This window comes from Melozone crissalis, unplaced genomic scaffold, assembly GCF_028551555.1.
Source record: "Melozone crissalis strain CALT ecotype California unplaced genomic scaffold, PUWL_Pcris_2 ptg000020l_1, whole genome shotgun sequence".
Taxonomy (NCBI): Eukaryota; Metazoa; Chordata; class Aves; order Passeriformes; family Passerellidae; genus Melozone; species Melozone crissalis.
In genome coordinates this window covers 1,269,748-1,287,001 of record NW_026535798.1, presented here as the reverse complement: position 1 = coordinate 1,287,001, position 17,254 = coordinate 1,269,748, and the positions used below count along the sequence as shown (strand labels likewise).

At 50.2% G+C, this 17,254-nt stretch overlaps 1 protein-coding gene across 1 annotated transcript in view; it reads right to left on the bottom strand.

Annotated features, from left to right (window-relative positions):
- LOC128937664 (CUB and sushi domain-containing protein 2-like) overlaps positions 1-17,254 on the bottom strand; it is a 139,811-nt gene that overhangs the window by 65,380 nt on the left and 57,177 nt on the right. The window contains exons 16-21 of the mRNA XM_054277459.1: positions 14,279-14,494; positions 11,280-11,468; positions 7,493-7,662; positions 4,720-4,876; positions 3,955-4,146; positions 1,737-1,863 (exon numbers count right to left, since the gene is read on the bottom strand). Coding sequence (XP_054133434.1) covers positions 1,737-1,863; positions 3,955-4,146; positions 4,720-4,876; positions 7,493-7,662; positions 11,280-11,468; positions 14,279-14,494 — 1,051 coding nt within the window. The remainder of the gene's footprint in view (positions 1-1,736; positions 1,864-3,954; positions 4,147-4,719; positions 4,877-7,492; positions 7,663-11,279; positions 11,469-14,278; positions 14,495-17,254) is intronic.

Sequence of the window (17,254 nt, the reverse complement as noted above, 5' to 3'; positions counted from 1 at the left end):
ACCTTCCTCCTCACCCCCAGCCCAACCAAGGCACTCCAAGCCCCCTCTGCAAGAGCAGCCCTTTCCCTTTCATGGCTCTGAGGTGCAGACTCATTTTTCTCGCTGTCTCACCCCCCCTGCCCTTCCCCTGGTGCTGCGCAGCTACAGCTTCATTCCAAAAGCTCTGGTGATTAATTTTCATGTAAGTTATAAATGAGAGCTTTATGCAATTGTATCATGCGTGAAGAGGATTATTTTTCCAATGGATTACCATAAAAATGAAGTTGCTGGGAATGTGCTCTCTCCACTCCCCTGAGATCAGCTGTGCTGCTGCTGGGGCTGGGAGATGAAAGGGGCAGGGAGAGGGAGCTCTGATCCCTGGGAAGGGCAGGGTCACCAGGTGTGTGCGGCTCTGACACCTTCCAGAACCTTCTCCTTTCACTGCTGGCCTCTTCCAAGCCTTTGGTTGATCCCAAACCTCTGCTCATGCTTTTAGGGATTACAAGAGCAAAGTTGCTGAAGCAGCCTTTGGATAGGGGGGAAAAAGGGACTTCTCTACTCTGTCCTATAAAAACCTTTTCCAGGAGAACAAAAATAGAGGAGATTTCGAGTGGAAGCTGCCTGTGCAGGGATTCAGCTGTTTTTGCTGTGCTTTTCCTCCTCTGCTCACACCCAAGCCCATCCATTATTGAGCCATTCTGAAGGGCAGCGCTAATGGAGGGAATTTCTGCATGAAATAAAAATGTGAAAACACCAGGCCAAACCTGCCTCCAGCAGAACTCCACGGGCTAAAAGCAGCACAGAGCTCACCCTGAGGGCCAGGCTGTGCTGGGATGGGTGCTGAGGCAGCAGGGAGGAGAAAATGGGATGGAGAGGGAAGGAATTCAGGATGGAACAGCAATGGGCTTGGGGTGAGCCAGGAATGGCTGAGAAGCACTGGGAACTCTGATGGGAGAGGATTACTACTACTATTATTATTATTATTATTATTATTATTATTATTACTACTACTACTACTACTATTATTTATCATTATCATCATTATTATTATTGTTGTTGTTATTCAGAACTTTTAAGGTGCATTTCTCCCCCTCAAATCCCACTCAGTCAAAGCTTGGCTTGCCCAAATATTCCAGTTTTTTTGTGGGTTTTGGCCAGCCTGGAATCCCTGGGAACACCCAGGGCAGCCCTGAAGGGTTTGGCAAACATCACTCAGGGGGTGGTGGGGCAGAAGTGAAGGATCAGGGAGAAGGAATTCCCTGGATTCTGGGACATTCCCTGTGATTTCCTACAACACCCCCATTCCAGGATTGTGTGGCCATTCAGCACTTTTGGGATGTTCCTCATTGATCTGGTGGAAAAAAGGGTTTGATTCTGGATGCATCCCATTAAGGAGAGGGGTGGGAAGCTGTCCATGGGCACCAAAGCTCATCTGGGATGTCTGAGCTCAGGAACACCATGGGCAGGACCAGGACATGGTCTGGTGTCACCACCCAGGGCTGAAAACAGAGGAGCAGTGATGCCTCTGGGGGCTCTGAGCAACCTGGGAAATAAACCCCATAAATCCTCAATCCCATCCTAAACCATTCCCTGATTCTGGAACCAACGCAGTGACTTCTCCCTGCTCGTCCCTCAGCTTCTCCCTCCTTTGCTTTATTTAATTTTTGATCTTTGTTTCTGCGAGAAATCCGTGGGGATTTTTTTGAAAAAACCAGCTCCAAGTGGGAAAGAAGCCAAACCACAGGAGCCCAGCTCACCCAATGGTGCACCCAGGCTCTGCCTCGATGGTCCAGATGCAGTTGAGGTTGTGGTCGTAGGGAGTTGGGTATCCTGGAGAAAGGATCCGTCCCGAGGTCTCTCCTCTGATTGTCCCTCCACACTCAGCTGGAACAAAAATATTTATGGGGTTAGGGAGGAGATTTGTGGCTTTCTGTGGCTCTTGCTTGGCAACAAGCTCACCCTGCAACAGAGATTATTCCTGGCTTTTTCCAGGGATTCTAAAAGCTTACAAAGATGAAGGGAATTGTTGAATTCAGCTGAGTTATCAGAGTTATTCTGAATTTCTGAACACCTGGCAAAGCTTCCCTGCACCTTTCTGAATCTCCAGGGAGCAAAAGCAGAGCCTGTCAGGATCCTGATTCCCTGCTCCACACGTGGGGGTGAAGGAGCTCTGCTCCTCTGCTTGGATTCATCAGAAAATGAAGGATAAGAAGCCAAAGAACTTGTAAATGTCGCTGTAAATGAACTGCAAAGAATGTGAGGATTTGGAGTAATTTCCATAACATATCCATTCAAATTCTGTAATTTTCATTTTTTTCCGTTTTCTTTCATTTCTTTTTAATTTCCACACGCTCAGACACGGCCTCATATCCAACACACGAAGAGCAAACAGGCTGAAGGTTAAGAAAACGCACAAATGGCGGAGATTTATCTTTTTACATCAATAAATGAGGCTGAAATCCCAGCCAAGGACTGGCCCTGCCTCCTGGGAGAGGGAACACGGAGTGCCAGGGGCTGAGCACATCCCTGGGTGTGCAGATCTCCCAGGGGACTCGGTGTCCAACAACTCCCCCATGTCCTGGGCATGGCAGGACGGGAATCAGCAATCAGCCCCATTCATTTAACACACAGAACCCCAAAGCGGAATTTGGAAGAGCTGCAGGTGAAAAGGGAACTCTGCAAAGGGAATTGAAATGTCTGGGGACGGGATCAGGTGTCAGGCAGCTCTGAAATAAAACTGGCTCTGAGCTGTCACACAGGACACACGTTGGTGTCACTATCAGGAGGTGGCACTCACTTCAACATGTCCAGAGTGAAAGGACAAGGCTGGAACAGCACAAGGAAGCAAAAATCCCTTGTCAAATGTGGGTTTAGGGCAGAGGGTTTCATGTTAGAGCTGCTTCAGGTGCTCTCTGTCTCATACAGGAGCCTCACCACGTTAATTAGTGGAGATGGGCAATTAACAGCAGAGTTAATGTCCATGGATCAGCAAAGGGTGGTCAGGGTGGGGAATCCAATTTCCTGGAGGTGCAGGAGGTGTCTCCATCTTGAGATGCCTCACAGAGGAGCCTCACCGCAACTTAATTAGTGCAGATGCAATTAACAGGAGAGTTAATGTCACATGGATGAGCAAAGCAGGGACAGAAGGTGGCCAGGGAGTGGGATCCAAGGAAATCACTTCCAGGAAGTTTTTCCATCTCAAGGACCCTCACCACAGACAACTTAATTAGTGCAGATGCAATTAACAGCAGAGTTAATGTCAATGGATCAGCAAAGCGTGGTCAGGGCATGGAATCCACAAGGAAATAATTTCATGGAATCCACAAGGAAAGAATTTCCTGGAGGTTTTGGAGGAGCAGGAGGTGTCTCCACCTTGAGATGCCTCACAGAGGATCCTCACCACAACTTAATTAGCGTAGATGGGAGTAATTAATAGCAGAGTTAATGTCAATGGATCAGCAAAGCTAGGACAAAAAAATGGTCAGGGTAGGACCATTTTTTGTAGGGTAGGGTGTGGGACCAAGGGTGTTCAGGGTGTGTGATCCAAATCTCGGTCTGGAGAGTGCTGGAGGAGCAGGAGGTGTCTCCATCTCGAGGACCCTCACCACACACAACTCAATTAGTGCAGATGCAATTAACAGCAGAGTTCATGTCAGTGGATCAGCAAAGCAGGGACCAAGGATGTTCAGGGTGTGGGATGCCAGGAAATCTCTCCTGGAGAAGGAGGAAGGAGAAGGGGAAGGAGGAGGAGGAGGAGGAGGAGAAGGAGGAGAAAGAGGAGAAGGAGGAGAAAGAGGAGAAGGAGGAGAAGGAGGAGAAGGAGAAGGAGGAGGAGAAGAGAAGGAGGAGGAGGAGGAGGAGAAAAAGGAGGAAAAGAAAGAGAAGGAGGAGGAGAAGGAGGAGGAGAATAAGGAGGAGAATGAGGAGGAGAATAAGGAGAAGAAGGAGAAGGAGAAGGAGGAGAAGGTGTCTCACCCACACAGGTCGGCAGGGGCCGGTCCCAGGCTCTCCTCTCCCCAGTCAGGCACACCAGCACCCTGGTGCCTCTCAGGGTGTAGCCAGGGTCACAGCTGAAGGACACTGAGCTGCCAGCAAAGTGTCCCTCGTCGTGCACCTTGTACCCAAACTGGGGCACGCCGGGGTCCTCGCACTTGATGAGCTCAAAACCTGCACAGGGAGCAAGGGCAGCTGTTGGCAGCAGGGATTTCACAGCCAGGAGGGTCTCACACAAAGCCACAGTGGGGTTTTCTTCTTACAATGATTTGTTGGGGAGCAAAGGGGCCATTCGGAAATCAGAAGGGTTTTAATTAATGTTGGAGTTTTGATCTGGATTTCGGGATCGCTACAGGCTTGACAGGAATAGTTTGATCAGATCCCAGGGAACAGGGACAGGGGAAGAGGAAACAGCCTTGACCTGTGCCAGGGGAGGTCAGGTTGGACACCAGCAGGAATTTCTGCATGGAAAGGGTTGGAAGGGGCTGCCCAGGGAGGTTTGGAGTGCCCATCCCTGGAGGTGTCCAAGGAACAGCTGCATGTGGCACTCAGTGACAAGCTGGGGATCAGGCACAGCTTGGACTGGGTGGGCTTGGAGGGCTTTCCCACCCTCAATAATCCTGGGATGCTGTGCTCTCCCACACTCCAACTCCACTTTGGGTACAAGATCACCCCAGAAAGGACTCTTTGCTCATGTGCAACACAAAACCACAAAAATACACCTTGACCTGTGGGATTGGAACTCACTGGAGAACTGCAGCTCGAAGCCCTTGCTGGTGTTGGCAGGGTCAGTGATGAACTCCAGCCACATGGAGCTGGAGGTGCTGTTGATGCTGGTGCCCAGCAGCTCCGAGCGGCTGAAGGTGCCCAGCAGCCGGGCAGAGCTGTTGGTGCCATCGTAGACCTAGGAGGGACAACAAATCCAGCCTGGAAAAGCCATTCCTGGGATCAAACCATCACTGCCCAGAGGGGCTCTGGCTGCTCCTGGATCCCTGGAAGTCTCCAAGGCCAGGCTGGATGGGGCTTGGAACAACCTGGGACAGTGGAAGGTGTCCCTGCCCGTGGATGATCCTTAAGGTCCCTTCCCACCCAAACCATTCCAGGATTTCCTTAAGGTCCCTTCCCACCCAAACAATTCCAGGATTTCCTTAAGGTCCCTTCCCACCCAAACCATTCCAGGATTTCCTTAAGGTCCCTTCCCACCCAAACAATTCCAGGATTTCCTTAAGGTCCCTTCCCACCCAAACCATTCCAGGATTTCCTTAAGGTCCCTTCCCACCCAAACCATTCCAGGATCTCCTTAAGGTCCCTTCCCACCCAAACCATTCCAGGATCTCCTTAAGGTCCCTTCCCACCCAAACCATTCCAGGATCTCCTTAAGGTCCCTTCCCACACAAACCATTCCAGGATCTCCTTAAGGTCCCTTCCCACCCAAACCATTCCAGGATTTCCTTAAGGTCCCGTCCCACCCAAACCATTCCAGGATCTCCTTAAGGTCCCTTCCCACCCAAACCATTCCAGGATCTCCTTAAGGTCCCTTCCCACCCAAACCATTCCAGGATCTCCTTAAGGTCCCTTCCCACCCAAACCATTCCAGGATCTCCTTAAGGTCCCGTCCCACCCAAACCATTCCAGGATTTCTCTGCAGTTTCACTGAGCTCCAGAATAGAGAAATGATGAGGAATTCATCCCACCTAGTCCCTGATCTGCTCACAGCAACACCCTGGGTTTGTCCTTTGGGGTTTTTTTTTTGGGAAGAACCAGCAGCTCCTGATAAATGCCCTCATTTGGGGTCACCTCAAATTAAGGAATTTGCTCCTGGCACTGAGCTGATCCTGAGTATTGGAGGGAAAAGGGAAGGAAAGAACCAACCCACTCTGAATTCCAGCTTCAGGCTGGAAAAGCAACTCCAACCCTCCAGGATTTGTCCTACAGGTGATCCAGGAGTGGTTCCTGGATCCACAAGTGCAAACAGGGACAAATCCTTCAGGCAATGTGAGCTGAGATCCAGGGATATCAAACTAAAAGTCTGATTTGATGGAACTCCACAGTGCTGCCCACCTGAGGAGCAGCATTTCCACCCTGGAGGATCTGCACCCTCCTCCTCAGCCCTAATTTACTCTGCACACTGGGCTGCATCTCCTCAACTCTCTTTCCCAAGGAGCAGCTGCTAAAAAATCCACATTTTTCCCCCAGACTGACTCAGAGATGAGCCTTGATTTAAGAAAAACACAAATGGGGTTTTTTTCTTCCTTTTGTGAGGACCAAGAGCAGCTCCTCACCAGTGGAGATCGATAGGAACTTTCCTCAGATGAGCAGCTGATGACAAACCTGCTGAGAAAATGTAATTCCTCTGACAAGGAGTACATTCCTTGCATTAACAGGAAATCTTTCTCCCTTTCCAGTCATTTGTGAGCTGGAAACGTGGATTACGCCTCTCCTGGAGTGTGACACTTCAATGAGGACAGAGGATTCTTGGGAAGATGGCTCAGCACATCCTTGCAATATTAATGCCTCCTTCAAAACCATTCCTTTGGTTAATATAAAAAAAAACTCAGCCTGGATTTGTCTCCTTCTCCACAGAGTCCTGGAGCTTGAATAATCTCAGAAGAGTCTGGAGTTCTGCATTTCAATCAGCCCCTTTTTTGGGGACAAACCAGCCTTGATTCTTCAAAGCACTGAAATAATGCTGAAACCCTAACTATTCTGATGGAGGAGGAGTTTTTCTTGTGCAATTCCAGAGGTGAGAGCGGAATTTTAGCTGGTATAGGGGAAATTTGGGCTTCCAAACTGCCATGGGAATCACTGGGATGACACAGAGGTCGCTTCCACCTAATCCCACCAAAATTTTAGAACCTTTCTGGTGGATGAGGAGTTTTCCCTGTGCAATTCCAGAGGTGAGAGCTGAGGTTTAGCTGGTCTGGGGGAAACCTGGCATTCCAAACTGCCATGGGAATCACTGGCATGACACAGAGGTCGCTTCCACCAAATCCCACCAAAATTTTAGAGCCTTTCTGATGGATGAGGAGTTTTTACTGCGCAATTCCACAGGTGAGAGCTGAGGTTTAGCTGGTCTGGGGGAAATCTGAGCTTCCAAACTGCCATGGAATCAGTCCATGGCATTGGGATGACACAGGTCACTCCCACCTAATCCCATGAGAATTTTAGAGCCTTTCTGGTGGATGAGGAGTTTTCCCTGTGCAATTCCACAGGTGAGAGCTGAAGTTTAGCTGGTCTAGGAGAAATCTGACCTTGCAAACTGCCATGGCAATCACTCCATGGCACTGGGATGACACAGAGATCATTCCCACCTAATCCCACCAAAATTTTAGAGCCTTTCTGATGGAGGAGGAGCTTTCCCTGTGCAGTTCCAGAGGTGAGAGCGGAGGTTTAGCTGGTCTGGGAGAAATCTGCCATGGCAATCCCTCCATGGCACTGGGATGACAAAGAGGTCACCTAATCCCACCAGAATTTTAGAGCATTTAGAGGTGTTGCTCTCCACTGCCCGAGCCAGAATTACCTTGAGGACATCTCCTGCCTCCAGCTCGAAGGTCCTGGCTTTCAGCTGGATGCCCTTGCCAGGCTGGCTCTGGATGGAGTAGATGCACTCGTGGTTGTTGTTGTAGTTCAGGGGGTAGTTGGGCGACAGCAGCACACCCTGGGTGCCCGTCACCGAGGAGCCACACTCAGCTGCAGCGAGACACAAAGGCACATTTCAGTGACCCCACGCGTCTGCTGGCCACAGCACACATGCAGGAGGCGCCTCTGAAGGCCACAGCCGCTCAGCCCCTCCTGCAGCAGCAAGGAGAGGGCTTTTCCCTGTTGGTATTCACTACAACCTGTTGTTATTTACCACAACCATATCTCTACAACCTGCTGGTGTTCACTACAACCTGTTAGTATTCACTACAACCTGTTGGTATTCAGTACAACCTCTTGTTACTCACCAGAACCTGTTGGTATTCACTACAACCTCTTGTAACTCACTACAACCTGCTGATATTCACTACAACCTCTTGTTACTCACTACAACCTGCTGGTATTCACTACAACATGCTGGTATTCCCTACAACCTGTTGTTATTCACTACAACCTCCTGTTACTCACTACAACCTGTTTTTATTCGCTACAATCTGTTAGTATTCACTATAACCTCTTGTTACCCACTACAACCTGTTGGTATTCACTACAACCTGTTGGTATTCACTACAACCTGTTGGCATTTACTACAACCTCTTGTTACTCACTACAACCTGCTGGCATTTACTACAACCTCTTGTTACTCGCTATGACCTGTTGTTATTCACTACAACCTGTTGTTGGTCACTACAACCTGCACACTGTCGCCTTTCCCATCAAATTTTCCTAGCCAGGCTTCTCTCCTCTTTCAGAATCTGTGTAAATGTAAATCTGGGGGGAATTTGGGGAGGAATCTGTGTAAATTTAAATCTCTGTGAATCTCTGTGAAATGTGAGTGGATCTGTGAGAAATCTGTGGGAAGTTGGGGGATCTGTGTGAATCTGTGGAGAATCTGTAGGAATTTGGGTGAATCTGTATAAACGTAAATCTGTGTGAAGCTCTGTGAAATCTGTGTGGATCTTTGGGAATTTGGGGGGAATTTGGGGGAATCTGTGGGGGATCTGTGGGGAATCTGTGTAAATGTAAATGTGTGTGAATCTCTGTGAAATCTGTGTGGATCTGTGGGAAATCTGGAGGAATCTGGGTGAATCTGTAGGGGATCTGTGTAAATGTGTGTGAAGCTCTGTGAAATTTATGTGGATCCGTGAGAAGTCTGTGGGAATCCGGGCGAGATCTGTGAGTAATCTGTGCAAATATAAATCTGTGTGAATCTCTGTGACATCTGCATGGATCTGCAGAAAATCTGTGGGAAATGGATATAAATCCGTACGAATCTGTATGAATTTGTGTAGATCTGCTCAGAACAACCCCACGCTGAGGATTTTCTGTTCCTCCTGCCGAGCTCCCGCACGAGCCAGCCGTGACTCACTGTTTTCCCAGCCTGTTTACCCTGCAGGATTTTCTGCTGTCAAACACTGGCTGCCTGCTCCTCTGGGGCTCTGCACGCAGGCCTGGGGACAGTCATCCCCTAGAGCAGTTTTTGGGATCAATCTCATGTCCCTGAGTCCTCATAGCTCCTGGAGCTGAGGGAACCATCCCAGGGGAGGGACGCATCTCAGAGCAGCTCCTGGATGATGAGGGAACCATCCCAGGTGAGGGAACCATCCCAGAACAGCTCCTGGAGCTGAGGAAACCATCCCAGGTGAAGGAACCATCCCAGGGCAGCTCCTGAAGATGAGGGAACCATCCCAGGTGAGGGAACCATCCCAGGTGAGCTCCTGGAGCTGAAGAAACCATCGCAGGGCAGCTCCTGGATGATGAGGGAACCATCCCAGGTGAGGGAACCATCTCAAGTGAGAGAACCATCTCAGAGCAGCTCCTGGAGCTGAAGGAACCATCCCAGGTGAGGGAACCATCCCAGGGAAGCTCCTGGAGCTGGAGGAACCATCCCATGTGAGGGAACCATCCCAGAACAGCTCCTGGAGATGAGGGAACCATCCCAGAACAGCTCCTGGCTCTGCTGCTCCTCCAGGGAAGGGTTAAGCAGCAGAGGCACCCACAGGAGGCTCTCTGGAGGAGACTCTTTGTCCTCTGCTCTTGCCAGGGATGAAAAGCTGGATTTTGGCACAGATTCCCCAGGGACAATGCTGGGGACATCTCAGGGAGCTGTCCTGGCCACAGGGCTTGGACAAAGGAACAAAAACCACTCCGAGCCCTCCCCAGACCATCTCCAAGATAGGAGCTGAATGCAGAGTGTCTGGAAAAGCAATTAAACCTCCTGTGATCTTAATGAGTCAGTCTGCCTTTTCCATCCCTATCCAGGCAGATCTGAGCAGCACTGGGGACATTGTGACAGAGCTGTCACCCTGCCACGGAGCTCTGGGCCATCAGCCCTGAGTTTGCCCTGCTCTGATCAAGCCAAGCTGTTAATTCTGAGCCAGGAGCAGCAGCCAGGGTTGTCCACTCAGTGCTGCTGTCTGAGGCTCCAGTTCAAAGCTCTGGAAATGATTTTTTATTTTGATTTTCATTCCCCTGATGAGCTTTATCTGCAGCCTGATTGTTACTCCTGCCTGTCCCAGCAGAATGAGGCCCCAGAGCTGGAAATTCAGCACAGCTGGCTCTGCTGGGGAGATTTGCTGCTGAAATTCTCCCTCAAGGGTCACCTAACCCTAACCCACAGCTTAGGACAATCTCCTGAGCAGGTCTGGCCACCAGGTGAGAGCCCTGCCCTGACTGATCTCGAGGAATCCCACAGGCTCAGGGTGAGCAGAGCTGGGAATGATTTTCTATTGAAATTCTACACCAAAAAATAAGTGTGACATCCTTTTTCCCACGGCCTGGAGCATCATCCCCCAACCCTGCTCTGGATGGTCCCACTCTGGGGGATGTCACCCATACATCCCAGGGGATGTCACCTCTCCATCCCAAAGGATGTCACCCATCCATCCCAGGGAATGTCACACACCCCAGGGGTGCTCCCATCCATCCTGGGGGGTGTCACCCATCCCAGAGGTGCTGCCATCCACCCTGGGGGATGTCACTTATCCAGGGGATGTCACCCATCCATCTTGGAATATGTCACCAATCCCAGGGGTGCTCCCATCTACTCTGGGGGATGCCACTCCTCCATCCCAGGGAATGTCACCCATCCCAGCTCCCATCCATCCCAGGGATGCTCCCAACCATCCTAGGGGTGCTCCCAGCCATCCCAGGGGATGTCACCTCTCCATTCCAGGGGATGTCACCCATCCCAGGGCTGCTCCCATCCATCCCAGAGATGTCACTCATCTCAGGAATGTCACCCATCCATCCCAGGGGATGTCACCCATCCTAGAGGTGCTCTCATCCATTTTGGAGGATGCCACCCATCCCAGGGGTGTTCCCATCCATCCCAGGGGATATTACCCCCCCATCCCAGGAATGTCACCCATCCCAGGAATGTCTCCCATCCATCCCAGGGCATGTCACCAACCCATCCCAAGAACGCAACCCATCCACCCTGGAGGATGTCACCCATCCTAGAGGTACTCCCAACCATCCTGGGGAATGTCACCCATCCATCCCCAGGAGGTATCACCCACCCCAGGGACATCACCCACCCCAGGGCTGCTCCCATCCATCCTGGGGGTTGTCACCCACCCCAGGGCCGCTCCCGTCCATCCCTGCCCACCTCAGGAGTGCAGCACAGCGGGGCCAGCCAAGCAAAATGAAAGCACATGACCACCTACCAACACACCTTGGCAGAGGCGCACTCCACACTCGCCGTCGCCCGCCCAGGCAGGTGATGCGCGCCGCGCCCTCCAGCCGGTACCCGGGGAAGCACGAGAAGCTCAGCACGTCCCCCACCCCGAACTGCAGCCCCTTCCTGATGCTGTAGGCCGGCACCTCGGGCTCGTCACACGGCTCCAGGTCGTATTCTGGAGGGGGAAAACGGGGGTTGTGGGATGGGAGATGGGTTCTGTCCTCCACGGAGAGGAGATGAGGGTCCAAGGGAGCTCTGAGCCTTAATCCAGCTGCAGTGAACCCATGAGGATGGAATCCCGTTTGGGCCATGAAAACCCACCTGGATTTCACCCCAATCCACAGCTCAAGGATTCTGTTCTTCCTGTAAATGACATGAGGATCCAAGGGAGGCTCTGAGCCTTGATCCAGCTGCATTTTGCAGGGAGGATGGAAAAATGAGGATGGAATCCTGTTTGGGCCATGAAAATCCATCCAGATGCCACCCCAACCTAAAACTCAGGGGTTCTGTACTCCCTGGAGAGGACACAAGAATCCAAGGGAGCTCTGAGTTTTGATCCAGCTGCATTTTCCAGGGAGGATGGAAAAATGAGGATGGAATCCTGTTTGGGTCATGTAAACCCAGGTGGATTTCACCCCAGCCTAAAACTCAGGGGTCTGCCTTCCCTGGAGAGAACACAAGGATCCAAGGGAGCTTTGATCCAGCTGCAGTGAATCCATGAAGATTCCAAATCATGAAAACCCACCTGGATTTCACTCCAACCTACAACTTGGGTTCTGTCCTCCCTGGAGCGGACATGAGGATCTAAAGGAGCTCTGAGCCTTGATCCAGCTGCAGTGAATCCATGAGGATTCTAAACTATGAATATCCACCTGGATTTCACCTCAACCTAAAACTCAGGGGTTCAGACCTCCCTGGAGAGGACATGAGCATCTAAAGGAGCTCTGAGCCTTGATCCAGCTGCAGCGAATCCATGAGGATTCCAAACCATGAAAATCCACCTGGATTTCACCCCCAGCCTACAGCTCAGGGATTCTGTCCTCCCTCTAAATGCCACAAGGATCCAAGGGATCTCTGAGCTTTGATCCAGTTTCAGTGAACCCATGAGGATTTCTATTTCCCCCTCCACCTACAACTCCCTCCCAGCCCCTGCATCCCAACCACCTCCGAAGGCAACAGGTCCCAGTCCCTGTCACAGTGACAGGGATGGGGATTTGTCACTGTCCCTGTGCTGCAGCCCAGAGAGGATGGATTGATCCGGGTGGGATTTCTGCTGCCTCTCCTTTTCTAATCCTGGAAATGGATGATCCTGCTCAGGGAAGGCAGGAGGACGCTGAAGCTGCTGCTCCAAGAAAGGTCACGTAGGATTCTGGCCAACAGCCAAACTCAAATCTCTGACCCCAAAGCAGCCTGAAGGAAAACTCTTTTGAAGGTGTTTTTGGCAACATCTCCAAGTCCAAAGCCTGTATGTTAACATATATATATGTAAAGGGAGCTAAAAATAGAACTGACTCCTGGTTTTGCTTTTCAAGATAGGAAAGAAACCTTGAAATACACTGAAAATGAGAGTTATAATTAGAGGCGAGCTTTTGAAAGGCAAAAAGCCATTTTCCCCTCATCAAAATGGGAGTTAATTGGAAATTTTCTGACTGGTTTCCACATGCAAATCCCTGACTTCAGAGGCCAGGAACAAAGGCACTGGGAACCAGGTTTCAGCTGCATCTATGGCAACAGCTCTGCCCGTCAGGGAGGGTGCCAGACCAAGCTCCACAGGAAAAATGGGAATTTCTCTCTTTCCCTGGGTGCTGGAGTGGCAGCTCAGGACTGGGAAGGACACGGGGACAGAGGGAAGAACAGCAATAAAGCTCCTGCCCTTCACTGGTTGTGGTAGGGAATTGCTTCTGGGGCACTCAGGCAGCAAAGATTGACATTCCCTGGAATGGCAGCACTTGGGAGTCACTTGGAGGACTCCAGCCCAGAGGACACAGTCAAACACCTCGTGCCCTTCAAGCAGAGGCTGCCCCAGTGCCATGAGCTGCCCTGCAGTGCCACACGTCCCTCCTTTGGTCCCTCTCCAAGTCCTCACGCTCCTCCTGACAGACAGCTGCTGAAAAATCAGGATTTCCTTTGAAAAATTTGGATTTCCTTTGAAAAATCTGCATTTTGGATCAGCACACCCACTCAAAGGCACAAAGGCACCATCACCGTGAGGGTTGAGCAAGCACAGCTCAGCAAGGGATTGCTGGAACTTCTCTGGGCAGGAATTGTTTCCCTCAGCCTCCTCCTGAGTCCTGGAGTCAGGAAAATCTGGATCAGAGCCCTGCTGGGTGCAGCAGGAGGGGGCTCCCATCTGGTACTACAGCAAGGAAAAAATAGGGGAAAGAGGGGAAAGGGACAGAAAGGGAGAAAAGAAGGGAAGGGGGAAAGGAAAGGAAAGGAAAGGAAAGGAAAGGAAAGGAAAGGAAAGGAAAGGAAAGGAAAGGAAAGGAAAGGAAAGGAAAGGAAAGGAAAGGAAAGGGAAAAGGAAAGGAAAGGAAGCAAAAAGGGAAGGGGAAAGGAGAAAAGGAAAGGGAGAAAAGGAAAGGGAGGACAAAAAAAACGGAGAAAAGGAAAGAGAGGAAAAGAAAAGGGAGAAAAGGAAAGGGAGAAAAGGAAAGGGAGGACAAAAAAAAGGGAGAAAAGGAAAGAGAGGAAAAGAAAAGGGAGAAAAGGAAAGGGAGAAAAGGAAAGGGAGGACAAAAAAAAGGGAGAAAAGGAAAGAGAGGAAAAGAAAAGGGAGAAAAGGAAAGGGAGAAAAGGAAAGGGAGGACAAAAAAAAGGGAGAAAAGGAAAGAGAGGAAAAGAAAAGGGAGAAAAGGAAAGGGAGGAAAATAGGAGAAGGCAGGAGGGAGGGAAAGAAAATAAGGAAAAGAAGGAAGGGACAGAAAGAAGGGAGGCACAGAAGGAAGGGAGGCACAGAAGGAAGGCTCGGGCTACTGCTGTCACCTGAGAAGGTGATGTTGAAGCCCTCGTAGGACATGGAGAAGTCAGAGATGAGGCGGATCTGGGCCGAGAAGTTGCCGAAGAGCCCCGCGCTGAGCGGCGCCGGCAGCCGCGAGCCCGTCAGCTGCTGCAGGGGCTGGGCAAAGCTGGAGTTCTCCGTGATCAGCAGGTAATCGTGCCCGTTCTCCAGGTGGAACGTGTGGAAGGTGAAGAACACGCCTGCAGAGAGAGGGGAAACCACAGGTGGAGTCATCCCAGTGCCCAACCCCAGCTCCCCACCGAGGGCAGGGGGAAAAATCACACTGGAATTGTGGATTTGGGTCTGGTGGAAGTGAAATCAATAAAAACCCTAAATCTGGGGTGTGGGAGCAGGGCCAGGCTCTGGAAATGTTGGATTCCTGTGCCCTTGTCAGGGTGACACAAACTTGCTCCAGGGACAGAGCAGCAGCTGAGGGAGCAGCCCAGGGGAGCCTTTATTCTAAAAATGACTTTTAAACGGAGAGCAGCGAGGTTGGAGTTGGGAGGGCTCAAAAATGAGAGTGCTACAGAAGGAATTCCTGCCTGGAAAACCAGGACTGAATCCCAGCTTGAAGGTCAGGGAGGCTTTCCCAGAAGTGTGTCAGAGGTGCAGCTGCAAGGACCTTCCCATGATGGGCTGAATCAGAGAATCATGGAACAATTTGGGTGGGAAATGACCTTAAAAATGGTTTTATTCCATTCTCCTGTGTGTGGGCGTGGCTAAATCCAAATAAGGAAATGTGGGAGGGGCAAAACCCAAATAAGGGAATGTGGGTGGGTCTAAACCGAAATAAGGAAATTTGGGCGGGGTAAACCCAAATAAGGAAACGTGGGTGGGGCTAAAACCCAAATAGGGAATGTGGGCAGGGCTAAAACACAAATAAGGGAATGTGGGCAGGGCTAAACCCAAATAAGGGAAGGTGGGCAGGGCTAAACCCAAATAAGGGAAAGTGGGCAGGGCTAAAACCCAAATAAAGGAATGTGGGCAGGGCCAAAACCCAAATAAGGAAATGTGGGAGGGTCTAAACCCAAAAAGGGCATGTGGGCAGGGCTAAAACCCAAAAAGGGAATGTGGGCAGGGCCAAACCCAAATAAGGGAGTGTGGGTGGGGCTAAACCCAAATATGGAAATGTGGGCAGGGCTAAACCCAAATAAGGACATGTGGGCAGGGCTAAACCCAAATAAGGGAATGTGGGCAGGGCTAAACCCAAATAAGGAAATGTGGGCGGGAGTAAAACCAAATAAGGGAGTGTGGGTGGGGCTAAACCCAAATATGGAACTGTGGGCAGGGCTAAACCCAAATAAGGACATGTGGGCAGGGTTAAACCCAAATATGGAAATGTGGGTGGGGCTAAAACCCAAATAGGGAATGTGGGCAGGGCCAAACCCAAATAAGGAAATGTGGGCAGGGCTAAACCCAAATAAGGAAATGTGGTCAGGAGTAAAACCAAATAAGGGGATGTGGGAGGGGCTAAAACCAAATAAGGACATGTGGGCATGGCTAAAATCCATATAAGGGAATGTGGGCGGGGCTAAACCCAAATAAGGACATGTGGGAGGGGCTAAACCCAAATAAGGAAATGAGGGCAGGACTAAAACCCAAATAAGGGGATGTGGGATGGGCTAACCCCAAATAAGGGAATATGGGAGGGGCTAAAATCCAAATAATGGAAGGTGGGTGGGGCTAAAGCCCAAATAAGGAAATGTGGGAGGGCTGTCCCATGGGAGGGGACACCTTCCCCTATACCCTACTTTTATTCACCTTTTCTTGCCCAAAATAAACCCCACAGCAGCTCCAGCCACGGAAATGCCAGCCAAACACAGCAAAACTATTTTGCCTCTTCCTCCCAAATTCAATTTGAACGATTTGAAACATTTGGGGAGAAGGCTGTGACCTTGCTGCATTTGTAAATGAGCCAGAGAGGAGTAATGGATTACTTAAAGTCCCCTTCACACCTCCAGACACACAATGGGAAGCACTTCAGGCTCCTGCAGGAGCCTCCAGCGAGGTGATTTTTCATGCTGGAATTCAAACACCATTAGAAACACTCATTCTCTGGAAAATAATTCCAGCTTGGAAATAAAATAATACAAAAAAGAAAAAAATCAACAAAAACCAGCAGTGAGAGCAGGAGCCAGGCAGGATCTGAGCTCAGGAACTCTGTCACAGCATTGTCACACCGACTTAACAAGGCAGGGAGATGCCAAGCAATAAAAAGCCTTTTTGCATTTAGATGGATTTTTCCATGCTGATCTCCCAGCTCAGGGCAGGCTCCCGAGCCTCTGCTCGTGTGGGATTGGGATTGATCCTGCTCAGAATCCTCCAGGAAACCCCAGGATGGAATTTGGGAGAGATCCCTGCTTGGTTTGACCAGGTTATTTCATTTAACCCAACAATTCCCAAATAATTAGAATTATAAAATAATAATTAAACCAATAACCCAAATAATTCCCAAGAATTCCCTGGCTCTGCATGCCACCATTCCCAAAACACAGCATCCCAAAGAAACAGCAGGAAACCTGCAAAAAAAGCCCAGAGGAAGATTCTCCTCCTTGCTGCCCATTCTCTATTAATTTCTGGAGATCAGGGAAAGCTCTGGAGATCCAATATCCAACCCCACAGCATCCAATTCCAGCTGAATATTCCATTTATTTATCCCTGGCCCTCTCCAAGTTTTTCCTGGAGCTTTGCTGCTCACATGCAGCTCTTCCCTTCCAAGAAGTGAAGGTCAGAGAGGCTGGAAACCAACAAGGAACCTTTCCCATGGGATTAGGAATGAAGGAATTGTGGGATCATCCCACAATTTATCCCTCACTGCCCTTTATTGTCCCAAAAGGATTTTTATATCCAAAGCTTAGGACTGACCTTGATAATTCATTCTTTATATCCATTCTGTGGAGAACATTTTTTAGTCCGCAAAACTCCACAAAAGCAGGAAACTTCCAAGAGTTTCCAAATTG